The sequence below is a fragment of the Dipodomys spectabilis genome, unplaced genomic scaffold, assembly GCF_019054845.1.
Source record: "Dipodomys spectabilis isolate Male_0828 unplaced genomic scaffold, ASM1905484v1 ptg000234l, whole genome shotgun sequence".
Lineage (NCBI taxonomy): Eukaryota > Metazoa > Chordata > Mammalia > Rodentia > Heteromyidae > Dipodomys > Dipodomys spectabilis.
This window is the reverse complement of record NW_024870911.1, coordinates 16,630,544-16,643,993: the sequence shown is the minus strand read 5'-3', so window position 1 is coordinate 16,643,993 and position 13,450 is coordinate 16,630,544. Positions and strand designations below refer to the sequence as shown.

Below are 13,450 nucleotides of genomic sequence, written 5' to 3'. Positions count from 1 at the left end.
GAAATGACAGAAATATGCCTATAGCAGGATCAAGAGGTAGGACACTGGTTAATAATGACATATGCAGATCTGTGCATGTGAGAATAACCTATGTGGGTGATCAATAGATCATCTATTTGTCTACAAAAATTAAGCTGGATGCAGTGATGTATATCTGTACTCTCAGCTACTCAGGAGGCTGAAGCAGGTGTTTGAGATTTGCCTGGGCAACATAGTGAAATCCTGCCTCAAAAAAACAAAAAACAAAGCTGGGTGCTGGTAGCTCATGTTTCTAATCCTAACTACTCAGGAAGCTGAGATTTGAGGATCCTGGTTCAAAGCCAGCTCAGGCAGAAAAGTCTATAAAACTCTTTCCTTCCTTCCTTCCTTCCTTCTTTCTTTCTTTCTTCCTTTCTTTTTGTCGGTCATGGGACCTGGGCCTGGGCGCTGTCCCTCAGCTCTTCAGCTCAAGGCTGGCACTCTACCACTTGAGCCACAGTGCCACTCTGGCTTTTTTCTGCTTATGTGGTGCTGAGGAATCAAACCAGGGCCTCATTTATGCAAGGCAAGCACTCTACCACTGAGCCACCTTCCCAGCCCCCCATAAAACTCTTTTATCCAACTAACTATCAAAAAACAGAGGTAGAGCAGTGGCTAAAGGACAGCACCCAAGACAGAGTTTAAGCCCCAATACGGGCATATACAAACACACACACACACACACACACTCTCTCTCTCTCTCTCTCTCTCTCTCTCTCTCTCTCCCCCCAATAAGTCAAACAGGCATGGTGATGCATGCCTGTAAATCCCACTGAAAGCAGGAAGATTCACGTTTGATGTCAGCCCGGGCAAAATTAGCAAGATCCTATCTCAAAAACGAAATACAAACTAAAGGACTGGGGTATTGTTCAAGTGATAGAGTGCTTACCTAGCAAATGTGAAGCTCTGAGTTCAAGCTCTAGTACTACAAAAGAAAAATGGGGAGGAAAGGAAGAAAAAGAAAAAAGGAAAAAAATTGCACTTGTGAGGCTAAGACAGGAAGATCATGAGTTTGAGGCTAGTCTTCACAACATAGCAAGAATGTATAAAAAAAAAGTCAGGCCAGGGCTGGGAAGGTGGCTCAGTGGTAGAGCACTTGCCTTGTATGCCAGAGGCCCTGGGTTCCATTCCTCAGCACCACATAAGCAAAAAGAAAAAAGCCAGAAGTGGTGCTGTGGCTCAAGTGATAGAGTGCTAGCCTTGAGCTGAAGAGCTGAGGGACAGCACCCAGGCCTAGAGTTCAGGCCCCACAACCGGACCCCCCCCCCAAAAAAAAGGCCCGGCACTGGTAGCTCACACCTATAATCCTGGCTATTCAAGAGGCTGAGATCTGAGGATCGCGATTCAAAACCAGACTGGGTAGGAAAGTCCATGAAACTCTTATCTCCAATAAACTACCCAGAAAAAGCCAGAAATGGCATTGTGGTTCAAGTGGTAGAGCGCTAGCCTTGAGCACAAAGAGGCTCAAGGACAGCGCCTAGATCTTGAGTTCAAGTCCCAGGACGGGGGTGGGGAGGGGCAGGTGGAGGTGGGGACAAAAAGTCATACTAGTTTTCAAGGTGGGTTGTGTGAATGCAAAAAAATACACTTACATGGGAAATAGCAGCTATACCTATACCATCGGAGTCCCTGTGCACATGGATGTGTGTAGAAAAGTCAGAGGGTGGGAGAGAGTGCTGCAGAGAAGCAGAGAAGCAGCTCCTTCTCCTCTACTCACGCTCAGCCCGTGGAGATCAGCGGGGCCATTGAAGAGGAATTCACTGTAGCCCGGCTCTACATCAGCAAAATCAAATCAGAGGTTAAATCCGTGGTCAAGCGGTGCCGGCAGCTGGAAAATCTCCAGGTGGAATGTCATCGCAAGATGGAGGTGACTGGGCGGGAGCTCTCGTCCTGCCAGCTCCTCATCTCACAGGTGAGTGCCTGAGGTTGAGAGCCTCTGGATGCTGAGAAAGGCAGAAGGCAACTCTGTGGTTATAAATAAAACCCTTAGCAGCTACCATTAAGTCAGTGTCCTTAGATCAATGGAAATCTAGAACAGAAGAGCTAGGAAGGGGGATGGGAGGGTGCAGGTCAACAGAGTGAAGCTCAGGGGTCCTGCCCTCTGAGACCAGAGTCTGTGTAGGAATGTTTGCCGGACCTCCATCTTCATGGAAGGCACAGCAGGCAGGGAGGGTTTGGGAGGAGAGATGGAGTTTGATTTATCTCTTCTCTCACCAACCTTTTTCCACCAGCATGAGGCCAAGATCCGCTCGCTTACAGAATACATGCAGAGTGTGGAACTGAAGAAGCGGCACCTGGAAGAGTCCTATGACTCTCTGAGCGATGAACTGGCCAAGCTCCAGGCCCAGGGTGAGGTCTTAGACCTACATCCCAGCCATCCTGGAATTCAAGATCCCAGAGGGGAGGGGGGGGGGAAGCCACTAACATCACAGGAAATCACCTAACAGCACCATACCCAAAACATCAACCTGAATCATAGGTGCCAAACACATGCTATTTAGCCAAACTTTTGCTAGCTCACACTTGATATGAACCACGAATCTTCCCTTGTTCTCTATCCTTGCTGTGTCAAATTGGACTGTCCTGGCCCAGGACGGATATTTCTATGGCCCATCCTCTGCCCTGCTTGGAGCTTTGGACATAATCTGAGGTTCTTTCTGAAGGAAGTAAACTGGATGTTATCTTCCCCTCTTCCACGTAGAAACTGTGCATGAAGTGGCCCTGAAGGACAAGGAGCCAGACACACAGGATGCAGATGAAGTAAAGGTGAGTGCAGACAAAGGGGTCTGGTAGGGTGGAGGCTGTCCTCACAGAACTCCTGTTTCAGAGTCTGGCTGTGAGCTTGGAGTGGGGTTGTTTGCAGAAGGCTCTGGAGCTGCAGATGGAGAGTCACCGGGAGGCCCATCACCGGCAGCTGGCGCGGCTCCGGGATGAGATCAACGAGAAGCAGAAGACTATTGATGAACTCCAAGAGTAAGAGTCCCTGGGAGTGGCTCCAGTGGCCACTGGCTTCTCTCACTCTGCTGTGCTGACTCAAATGATCCTTCTGATCTTTAACTTCCAAGTGCCATTCCCTCAACAAGGCTATACAATATTGTAGCCCAAGTTGTTCAGGAGACAAAAGTCACTCACCTTGGGTCTCATAATTGGAGAGCTCAGGGTTCCTTATTATCATGGAAATGGTTACCTGTGTGTGCCACTGATATCTGAAGGGAGATTTGTCTATTCTAACTGGACTCACTCATGCAAGAAGAAGGCAAATGTTTGAGGGGCTGGTCCTCCTTTCCTGCTCATTAATAGCTTTTTCTCTCCAATGCCCCTGACTCTCCGTAGCTTGAATCAGAAGCTTCAGTTAGAGCTGGAGAAGCTTCAGGCTGACTATGAGAAGCTAAAGAGTGAAGAACATGAGAAGAGTGCCAAGCTTCAAGAGCTGACGTGAGTGATGGATTTGCTGCCAGGCTCTAGCCACATAAGCTCAGAACTGCCTTATGGACACAGTTGAGAGGCAGCACACACTTGTAGCCATGAAACAAACAGATGGTATAGGGAAGGAAAAAAGAGAGACCATCAAGCTATGTGTGGAGGTACATGCTTATAATCCCAGCACTCAAGAGCCTGAGGCAAGAGGATTGTGAGTTCAAAGCCATCCTGAGCTGAGCTACCTGGTGAGATCTTGCCAAGAAAGGGGAAAAGAAGGGAAGAAAAGGAAGGGGGAAGCAGAAGAGGAAGGGGCAGGAAAGGAGAGGGAAAGAAAAGAGGAAGGGATGGGCTGAGTACAGGTGGTTCACGCTTGTAATCCTAGCTACTCGGAGGCTGAGATCTAAGGATCCAAGTTCAAAGCTAGCCCCAGAAGAAAAGTCCCTGTGAGACTCTTATCTCCAATTAATAACTCAAAAACTGGAAGTGGACCTGTGGCTCAAAGTGATAGGGCACTAGCCTTGAGCAAAAAGAGCTCAGGGACAGTGCCCAGGCCTGAGTTCAAGCCTCAAGACTGCATCCTGCCCCTCCCCCCCAAAAAAAGAGGACAGGAAAGGAAGGAAAAGGGGGAGAGAAAGGAAATGGGAAACCATTAGGAATGACCGCTACTGAATATTAGCTGACATGGATAGAAATGGCTTTTCAGTGTAACAAGCAGGTTCTGAAACTGTGTGATCATGATCACATAAAAATTTGAATGTAGATCTATATATTTATGTATGCACAGAGAAAATACTCTACAAGTCAGGCACAGTGGTTCATGCCTATAATCCGAACAACAGAGAGGTGAAGGCTGCAGGATTGTGCATTCAAAGCCAGCTTGGGCTACAAAGCCAAGACCCTGTCTCAAAAAAGAAAAAAAAAATACAGAAAGGAGGGTTTGCAAAGATGGACACCTTGTAGTTTGGTCTATAAATAGTAGAAACCTCATCTTAGCTCTCATGTTAAGATTCTTTTCTAATTATTGCATAGTAAACATGAGTAACTTACATAACCAATATTAGTAACATTTGAGAGAGAGGAATGTAGGAGGGAGAGAAAGGAGAATCCTGAGGATTTTGTGTTTCCCTTCTTTTTTTTTTTTTTTGTCGGTCGTGGGGCTTGAACTCTGGGCCTGGGCGCTGTCCCTCAGCTCTTCAACTCAAGGCAAGCGCTCTACCACTCGAGCTACAGCGCCATTTGTGTTTCCCTTCTTATCTCTATTTCTCTTCCTGCAGATTTCTGTACGAGCGACATGAGCAGTCCAAGCAGGACCTCAAGGGGCTGGAGGAGACAGTTGTGAGTGGTTTCCTTCTGTGCCACGTTAACAGGGCAGGGAAGGGCTTCCCACGCTGCCATCCCTGTCGCATCTAGTCCTCATTCCTCTTGCCTTTTTATAGTTAGTCTGTGGCAGAATCAGGACACATCTTTTCCTGAGTGATTCACTTTGGTTGTATAAACTGAAGGTTTCAGTAATTTGAGAAGGAGAAGGTAAAGTTGGTATCTGGCTAGCCCCAATATTTCATCATTCTTTCTAGGCCCGGGAACTCCAGACCCTCCACAACCTTCGCAAGCTGTTCGTTCAAGACGTCACGACTCGAGTCAAGAAAGTGAGTGTTATACTTGGGGTCTTAGCAGCCCCATACTTTATTCCCCTCCTCACATTTCTCTAGCCCTGCTGCCTACTCTGGGACTGGTTTGGCCTGGCCTGGGTGGGCCCTGTTTGGTCTCAGGACTACCATATCTTTCCCTTTGTCTCTACTCAAGAGTGCAGAAATGGAGCCCGAGGACAGTGGGGGGATTCATTCCCAAAAACAGAAGATTTCCTTTCTTGAGAACAACTTGGAACAACTTACAAAGGTTCACAAACAGGTAAGAGTCTGGAGAAGGGCCAAGAGAACTTTTGAGGCCAGGTCCTACAATCCTCAAATCTTCATAGGCCCCTGGGATTCAGGAAAAGTAAATTTATGATTTCTTTTTTCTTTTACTTTCTCTACTAATCTCTCTGTTTCTACCTTTTTCTTCCTCTTCCTCTTCCTCTCTTTCTCTCTCTCTCTCTCTCTCTCTCTCTTTTGCTGGTACTGAGGCTTGAACTCAGCACCTCATGATCTCACTTGGCTTCTACCAGATAAATCACCTCTCCATTTCTAGCTTTTAGCTGGTTAATTGGAGACAAGAGTCTCACAGACTACTGTGTCCAGACTGGCTTTGAACCTTACTCCTCAGATCTCAGTCTCCTAAGTAGCTAGAATTACAGGGATGAGCCACTAGCACCCAGCTCTACTTCCTCCTTTCTATCATTTTTGCTCCTACTTTTACCTTGTTCTTTGTTCCATGCCTATTTTCCCTTCTCAGAATTTTTGGGCTCTGAGCTCAATCACCACCAACAAGTGGAAAAAAGAAAAAAGGAGGAGGGATCCTAGTGTCAGACTTTAGTTTGAGATGGAAGGTGGGGAGATTTAAAAAAAAAAAAACAAACATGGGAATGGGCTTTCTCTTGTAGAGAGAACTCCATCTTCCTACGTCTGAGTACAGGCTTCCCACATGTTAAATAGTGACCTCCAGGTGGCCCAACTATCCTCTGGTTGGGGCCAGTTAGAACTCTGTATAATGAGTTGTTGCCATTCTGTCCCCCTCCTTGGGGCTTCTTTAGTTGAATAACTGGGTTCCATAGGTATGGACTGGGGAGGTGGAAGATGGAAGGGCAGTCCAGTGGAGTCGTGGGGACAGGAAATGTTTGCACAGCTACATGCACACCAAGAGCACCTGCACCAGTACTAAAGAGCAGAGCCATGAGACAGGTTCAACACTGTCAGCGGCTCTTTGAGTCCTGAAGGAAGCTACCAATCCAAAATTTCATTCCCTTTCTCTCAAGTCTTCCGTAAATTTTGTTTAGACATATTCACTAGCCAGGGACTTCAGCTTCTTTTTCTCCAAGTGTAATGCTCAGCCTATAGTCAATATTCAGTGCATCTGGTTTGCAATTAAAACTCACAAACCTGTGACACAAGATTTGTTTATTTTGGCTTGCAAAAGGCTTTACTGACATCTTTTTTCCCTTTCCTTATAAAGTAGTGTAATGACCTTATTGAAAAATTCAGACAGGAAATCTTTGCAATCAATTATGCCATTCTATTTTCATTCCTGTGTGTTCACTTTACCTCTCTGTCTTAAAATAAAGAGGCTTAAAGTTTAATGGACCTACAAAAAGAATGGAGGGTTGGTTTTTTGCGTTTTGTTTTTGTTTTTACTATCTCACCAAATTACTTCTCACTCCCTGGAGGGCATAAATTACAATCAGTTTCTCAAATAAAAATATGTATTTCAAAAGTAAATAAATAAAGAGGCTGTAGGACGGGGGAGCATGGCTCAAGTTGTACAGTGTCTGCCTAGCAAGCTCAAAATCCTGAGTTCAAACCTCAATACTGTTAAAAAAAAAAAAAAAAAAAAGCTGTTTATTTTTCCCCTCGCTCATTGAAGCTTCTGCTGTAAGTGCCAAAGTCTTAAAAATACAGAGAACAAAAAGACAGAGAGTACAAAAAAGGACAAAAGGACACCACAATGTCTTACTCAGAAGACACATATCCAGAAGGAAAAAGAGAAAAGTTCTCAGTTGACAGAATCTTAATAGCCAGGGCTACAGCCCTATTACCAATTAAACAAAACTAACATTACCGTAAAGCATTGATTATAATCCTTAAGTTGAGTCAGGCACTGATGGGTCACTCCTGTAGTTCTAGTTACTCCAGAGGCTGAGACCTGAGAGTCACAGTTTGAAGCCTGCTTAAGGAAGCAAAGTTCATGAAACTTATCTCTAGTTCAAGCTATAGTACCGTGAGGTATGGTGAGATGGAAGAATTGTGAGATACGGTGGAGGGGGGTATCTAGGCTACATGGAAACGATGGTACAGCATTGTCACAAGAGTTCCAGAATTATAGTTGGAGATGATGCAGAAAATATGCCTAGAAAATGATACAGGAAGGAGAGAACTGGATAGACCAGCACATTATAAAAGGAACAAGGCCTTTCGAGGACATGATGTCTTCTATGAGTTTGATTTTTCTTTATTCTCTCCCCCTTTCTTCTCCCCCCACTATCTTCCCTGATGACTCTCTTGGGGTTCCTTGACCCCCTTTTGGCCTTTTCCCTCTGGCTTACTCGGCAGCTGGTACGTGACAATGCAGATCTGCGTTGTGAGCTTCCTAAACTGGAAAAACGACTTAGGGCTACGGCTGAGAGAGTTAAGGCCTTGGAGGGTGCACTGAAGGAGGCCAAGGAAGGCGCCATGAAAGACAAGCGTCGGTACCAGCAGGAGGTGGACCGCATCAAGGAGGCTGTGCGGTACAAGAGCTCTGGCAAGCGCGGCCATTCTGCCCAGATTGGTGAGTCAGTGTCAGCAGGGGAAGTAAAATCATCACCTGGAGCAAACTCAGCAAATTCCTGACAGCTAAACCACTAGATGATTTCTTCTAGCTCCTGACTCTCTTATGCCACTCAAAAAGTGATGAGTTAATTGACAAACAGTTCAGTTTGACCTTAGAAAAATGAGCTCGGGGACCAGAGCAACTCAGGGCTACCACCAACCTCTCCTCATGGTCATTTCTTCTTGTTCACAGCCAAACCTGTTCGGCCCGGTCACTACCCTGCATCTTCACCCACCAACCCCTATGGCACCCGGAGCCCTGAGTGCATAAGTTACACCAACAACCTTTTCCAGAACTACCAGAATTTGTACCTGCAGCCAGCACCTAGCTCCACGTCAGACATGTAGTAAGTAACTACAGCATAGGCTGGAGTCTCAACCTACGGTTCTCTGGAGCCCAGAAGGCATAATATTGTATCAACTGTTGGTTAAGACTTAATTAATGCTGGGTGCTGGTGGTTCATGCCTGCAATCCTAGCTATTGAGAAAGCAGAGATGTGAGAATCGCAGTTTAAAGCCAGCCTGGGCAAGAAAGTGTGAGACTCTTACCTCCATTAAATCACCAAAAAGCCAGAAGTGAAGCCATGGCTCAAGTGGTAGAGCTCCAGCCTTGAGTGCATAAACTAAAGGACAGTGCTCAGCCCCTGAGTTCAAGCTCCAGTACTACCACACACGTGTGTGCGTGCACGCGCGCGTGTGTGTGTGTGTGCATGCACGCACACACAGACACACAGACACATGGACAATTACTTTCCTAAGTAGCTTTGCTTCTCACCCTTTTTTCTTCTCAACTTCTGCTTCATCTCCTTCACACTATCCAGCTTTGCTAACTCCTGTACCAGCAGTGGAGCCACATCCTCTGGCGGTCCTTTGGCTTCCTACCAGAAGGCCAACATGGACAATGGTGAGTAACAGAGAAATGCAATCCATCCTTTGGGATACTCAGGCAAATTGAGAGTTACAAGCAAAGTAAGTAGCCCTCATTTACAATTAAACACTAACCAAACTTCTTCAAATAAGAAGATACATGTAGTGGGTATGACTTGGTGGTAGAGCATTTGCCTGACATGCATGTTGTCCTGGGTTTGATCCTTAGGACCACAAAAACAAACAAGTGAAAAGACCCTTCAGGTCTCTAACTCTTAGAAGTGGATTTCTCTTATTTCTCTTGCCTGTACCCTTCACTTTTTAGTGAGGGGGTTGTCAAGCTTTCTGTCAAGTAAAATAATGGTGCAGCATTGGGTAGAGGGGGAGAGGGTGCTCTAGCTTGTTTCTCTGAGGGGTTAGGTTGGGAAAAGGTCTGTGGAGACCATTTCTAACACCCAGCCTCCTTTCTTCTTCTAACCCTCTGTTCTCAATGGTGATCTTTCAGGAAATGCCACAGATATCAACGACAATAGGTACATCAGTCCCCACTACCCTTGGGTTCTCTGGGTGGGACTAGCAAAAATAATTAGGCTTCCCTCTTGCCCTACTTCAACCTTCCTTGGAGCTTTTGGGGGAGGGAGAAGGAAATGAGAATCATTCTTGCCAGCCCTGGATTGTCAGAGAGCTCTCAGACACTCATGGTTTGGTGTAGAGCTCTACCCTGCCCTCCCATTCCCTCCCCGGCCTTTCCTCATTTCAGTTTTGGGGCATGAAGCCACATGCCATGGCCATCTGATACGTTTCTTTCTTACTTTTGGGAACTTTGTGACCTTGATCAAATCCTTTACAGCCCTCTGGCCTTGTCTCCCCCTATCTCCCCATAAAGCATGCATAATCTCAACCCTGACCTATGGGTTATCTCACAAGAATGCTCTTAGAGCAGGGACCAGGACAGAAATGCTTTTATTTGTTTGTTTGTACATAGCTTGTGGTGTCTTTTCCTCTAGGAGTGATCTGCCATGTGGCTATGAGGCTGAGGACCAGGCCAAGCATTTCCCTCTCCACCAAGAGACAGCAGCCAGCTAATCTCCCAGTGAAGGCTACATACCTGCATTTTCAGGTAGCGCGAAGTGCTTTCCCTGACTGGTCCCAGGAGCCTCATTTCTTGCCTGTGTGGTTCTCCTGCTTCTATTTATTTTTCTTAACCATCTCAAAACATTTGCTATATATTTAGCCTCCAACTCCTGCTTTCCTTTGTTGGGGGCTACATCTGTGCTGTCCTTTGTGATCTGGACACTGACCTCCCCAAGCTTTCCCTTTGGCTACTGAAGTAATCACAGTACTTCTTTCTGCCACTAGGGGTCACTGCCACATGTCAAAAGAAGTGAGCAAGAGCAGTTGTTTATAGCTACACATGGGTCACAAACCTTACACAGGAAACCCTGGGAAATTATTTCCAGCCTTCCCTCCACCTCCACCCCAAAGTAATCTTGGATGGATAGAGATTTTCTGAACTAAGACATCTCCAGTAAAGTTGATGCTCTGATTATTCTTGGAACTGTGTCCTATGACACAGTTTGATGCATGTGACATCAAAAACCTTTAGGAGCCGGGCATAGTGGCTCACGCCTGTAATCCTAGCTACTCAAGAGGATGAGATCTGAGTATTGCTGTTCAAAGCCTGCCTGGGCAGGGAAAGGCTGTGAGACTCTTATCTCCAATAAACCACTGAGAAAACGGGAAGTGGCGCTGTGGCTTAGGTGGTAGAGCGCTAGCCTTGAGCTGAAGAGCTGAGGGACAGCACCCAGGCCCAGAGTTCATGCCCCATAACTGGGGAGGGAAGACGGGGAGAACAACACCACTTTAGGAAAGCTTCATAGTCTACCTCTTTATCCTCTGGCCACAGTGACAGCACTCCCCTCTCTATTGCTCATTGGCATTGGGAAACAGCTATCTTACCACCCCCCCCAATCCTCCCACCCTCCAACTATAGTCTCTCAACAGAGCCTCTCCTCTAGCACAGGCACCTTCCTGGTTCTCCTGTCACCAAGATCCTCACCATGCTGCTTTTAGAGCCCAGAACTGGATGATGAGATTATTTTGTTGTCTATTTTGGATCCTTGGACAACTAGAAATGAGAGAACCTAGCTAGTTTCTTGCTGGGCTGCATCTAAGCCAAGTCCTTTCCAGGGGATTCCCAGGATAGCAGGTCAAGCATGCACAAGCAGAAATGCAGGAGAAACAGAGAATCAGGAAAGGGGGGGGGACTTAGGATAGATTTAGGGGTTGAGGAGCCGGGGCTGGGCAACTGAGTGGGTTGGGAAGGGCAAGCTAATACTGGTATTAAACGGAAAAGACTATTAACCAAAGTGTGAACATATGCCATCTGTTTCTATGTAGTAGCTGGACTGCATGCTAGCTCCTCACACTCTTTTTCTCTTTCTTCCCCAGTTTCTAAGAGGGACTAAGGCCTCTTTCAGCATGCTGCAAAACCTGTGGTCTCTGATACTAACTCCCTCCTCAGCCCCCGTTGTTGGACTGTACTGTTTGATGTTTTCTCTTACTTACTCGGTCTCTCTTTGTATTCTGTATCTATATATCAGAAGCTGCTGCTATGTCTCTCCTCTCTCTGTCCTACTAAGTATCTGATAATATATTTAGCAATTTCTAAGCATAGTCTACCCTCCTCGTTTGGGGCACTAGGGAGGAGAGGAGGGGACTGTTTCTTCTTTCCCTCATATACTTGTCTCTCACACTGAGTGGTTTTAGTCACTGAGGAGAGGTCACAAAATGATAAAGGAGAAATGGGAGCTAGAAGGCTGCAATCCTTCTCTCTCACACATGCACACGCACATGCACACATATACACACATGCACATACAAAGCCTTAAGCAGAAGAATGTCTCAGCATCCTAAGAAGACATATAGATCCTCTGTCCTCTTGCACATATAGCACAGGGCATATCATTTTCTTCACATACCACTTGCCTGAGTCTAGGGTTTGCAGATGTCTGCTGTTTGTCTCCTTCTTCCTGTTTTCCCCTGGACTGAGACTATGGATTGCTAAAGACCTTTCCTTTTCTCACCCAAGTCCTCCCCCATTTTGGGGGGGGGGGAAGTGGAATACTGGGGTTTGAACTCATGGTCTTCTACCTGCTAGGCTGGCAGGATACCACTGAGCTATGCTTCCAGCCCTCAAGTCCCTTTTGGTACTCTCTATCCCAGATCTCATGATCTGAACTCAGAGCTCACTTAAAATGCTTTGAAAAAATGGAGGAAGACAGACCTCTTCCCATAATCTGACAAATGGCTGCTCATTGGTGATAGTTAAAGGCAAATGTGGTCGAATGATTGGTTCTTTGGGTCTGGGGTGGGTGAACAGGCTGGGAAATAGCTATGTGTCTTTGTCATGGTGCCCTCAGGTTGAAGCCATGAGCTGGTGGTTCCCTTTCTCCCATATTGGGCTGCATGCTCTTCCCAGCTCTGGCTTTTAGTTTGGGGCTTCTAGTTTACTGGTAAAATAACTCCCTCCAGATGCCTTCCTTTCAAGTTGGAGCTGAGCTTTTCCCTAATCCACACCTTTATTTCTTTTTTAACCCACAAAGACTCCTTTCTTTCATGTCTCCATCTGGTATTAAGTGCACTTTAAAGAAAGGGGCAGAACATAGTTTCCTTAGGTGGTGGAACCTAAGGGCTGGGCCCCAGTGCTGTCCCCTGAGCTATTCTCAGCCTATGTGCCTCCCTCTCCCACAGTTATAGTTCCAGCTGGTCCTTTCCTTCACTTTTTAAGTCAGGTTTCCAGGGACTAGGAATGTAGCTTATGGTAGAGTGCTTGCCTAGCATGCATGAAGCCCTGGGTTCGATTCTTCAGCACCACATAAACAGAAAAAGCGGAAGTGGCTCTGTGGCTCAAGTGGTAGAGCACTAGCCTTGAACAAAAGAAGCTCAGAGACAGTGCCCAAGCCCTGAATTCAAGCTCTAGGACTGGCAAAAAAAAAAAAAAAAAAGGAGAGGCGGGGGTGGTTTCCATGAAACTACAGGGATGAAGATTACTGGCCATCACAAACCAAGAAATAAAGCCCAGATACCAAGTTTTATCTAGGATAGAAGACCAGGGTCTTCTAGCAGTAGGAAAACCCTAGCTTCTAGATCAGAAAAGAAAGCTTCATGTGAGTGCCAGATGATACATTTGGGCCGCAATAGTCCATGTCTCTTTAAGGGAAAGAGTCCTGATCTTGTTACCTGCTGGGTCTCTTTCAGCCATTAAGGAGAGGTTCAGGAAGAAAAAAACACCAGAGGGGTGAGGAATAAATCCATAATGGTGATTTTTAAACATTTTTCAAATAAACCTTTTTATTTTTTAATTTATTTTTTGTGGTTCTGGGGATAGAACACGGAGCCTCCTTCTTGCTAGAAAAGTACTCTACCACTTAGCCATGCACCTGACCCTCAAAATAAATCTTTAATAGAACCCAGATATAAAAACAAAGTTCTGGATAGATACAGCTTAGTGGTAGAGTGTTTGCCTAGCATGCTTGGCATGTGCAAGGCCCTAGGCTTGATCTCTGCTACCACAAAAACCAACAAAATTAAAATAATGCCCCCCCAAAGATAAAATAATGCAGACCTGTTTAATTTGCATTTTCTAATTTTTTTGGGGGGGAGTAGAAAATACTATACTTCAC

At 46.0% G+C, this 13,450-nt stretch overlaps 1 protein-coding gene across 1 annotated transcript in view; it reads left to right on the top strand.

Annotated features, from left to right (window-relative positions):
• The window catches only part of Kif5a (kinesin family member 5A), a 31,587-nt gene extending 20,286 nt beyond the window's left edge, over window positions 1–11,301 (top strand). The window contains exons 16-29 of the mRNA XM_042698880.1: window positions 1,742–1,930; window positions 2,250–2,367; window positions 2,720–2,784; window positions 2,882–2,991; window positions 3,352–3,453; window positions 4,713–4,773; window positions 5,013–5,084; window positions 5,242–5,346; window positions 7,641–7,857; window positions 8,092–8,245; window positions 8,720–8,802; window positions 9,271–9,298; window positions 9,773–9,885; window positions 11,217–11,301. Coding sequence (XP_042554814.1) covers window positions 1,742–1,930; window positions 2,250–2,367; window positions 2,720–2,784; window positions 2,882–2,991; window positions 3,352–3,453; window positions 4,713–4,773; window positions 5,013–5,084; window positions 5,242–5,346; window positions 7,641–7,857; window positions 8,092–8,245; window positions 8,720–8,802; window positions 9,271–9,298; window positions 9,773–9,851 — 1,383 coding nt within the window. The 3' untranslated portion in view covers window positions 9,852–9,885; window positions 11,217–11,301. The remainder of the gene's footprint in view (window positions 1–1,741; window positions 1,931–2,249; window positions 2,368–2,719; window positions 2,785–2,881; window positions 2,992–3,351; window positions 3,454–4,712; window positions 4,774–5,012; window positions 5,085–5,241; window positions 5,347–7,640; window positions 7,858–8,091; window positions 8,246–8,719; window positions 8,803–9,270; window positions 9,299–9,772; window positions 9,886–11,216) is intronic.
• Window positions 11,302–13,450: the final 2,149 nt, after the last annotated feature.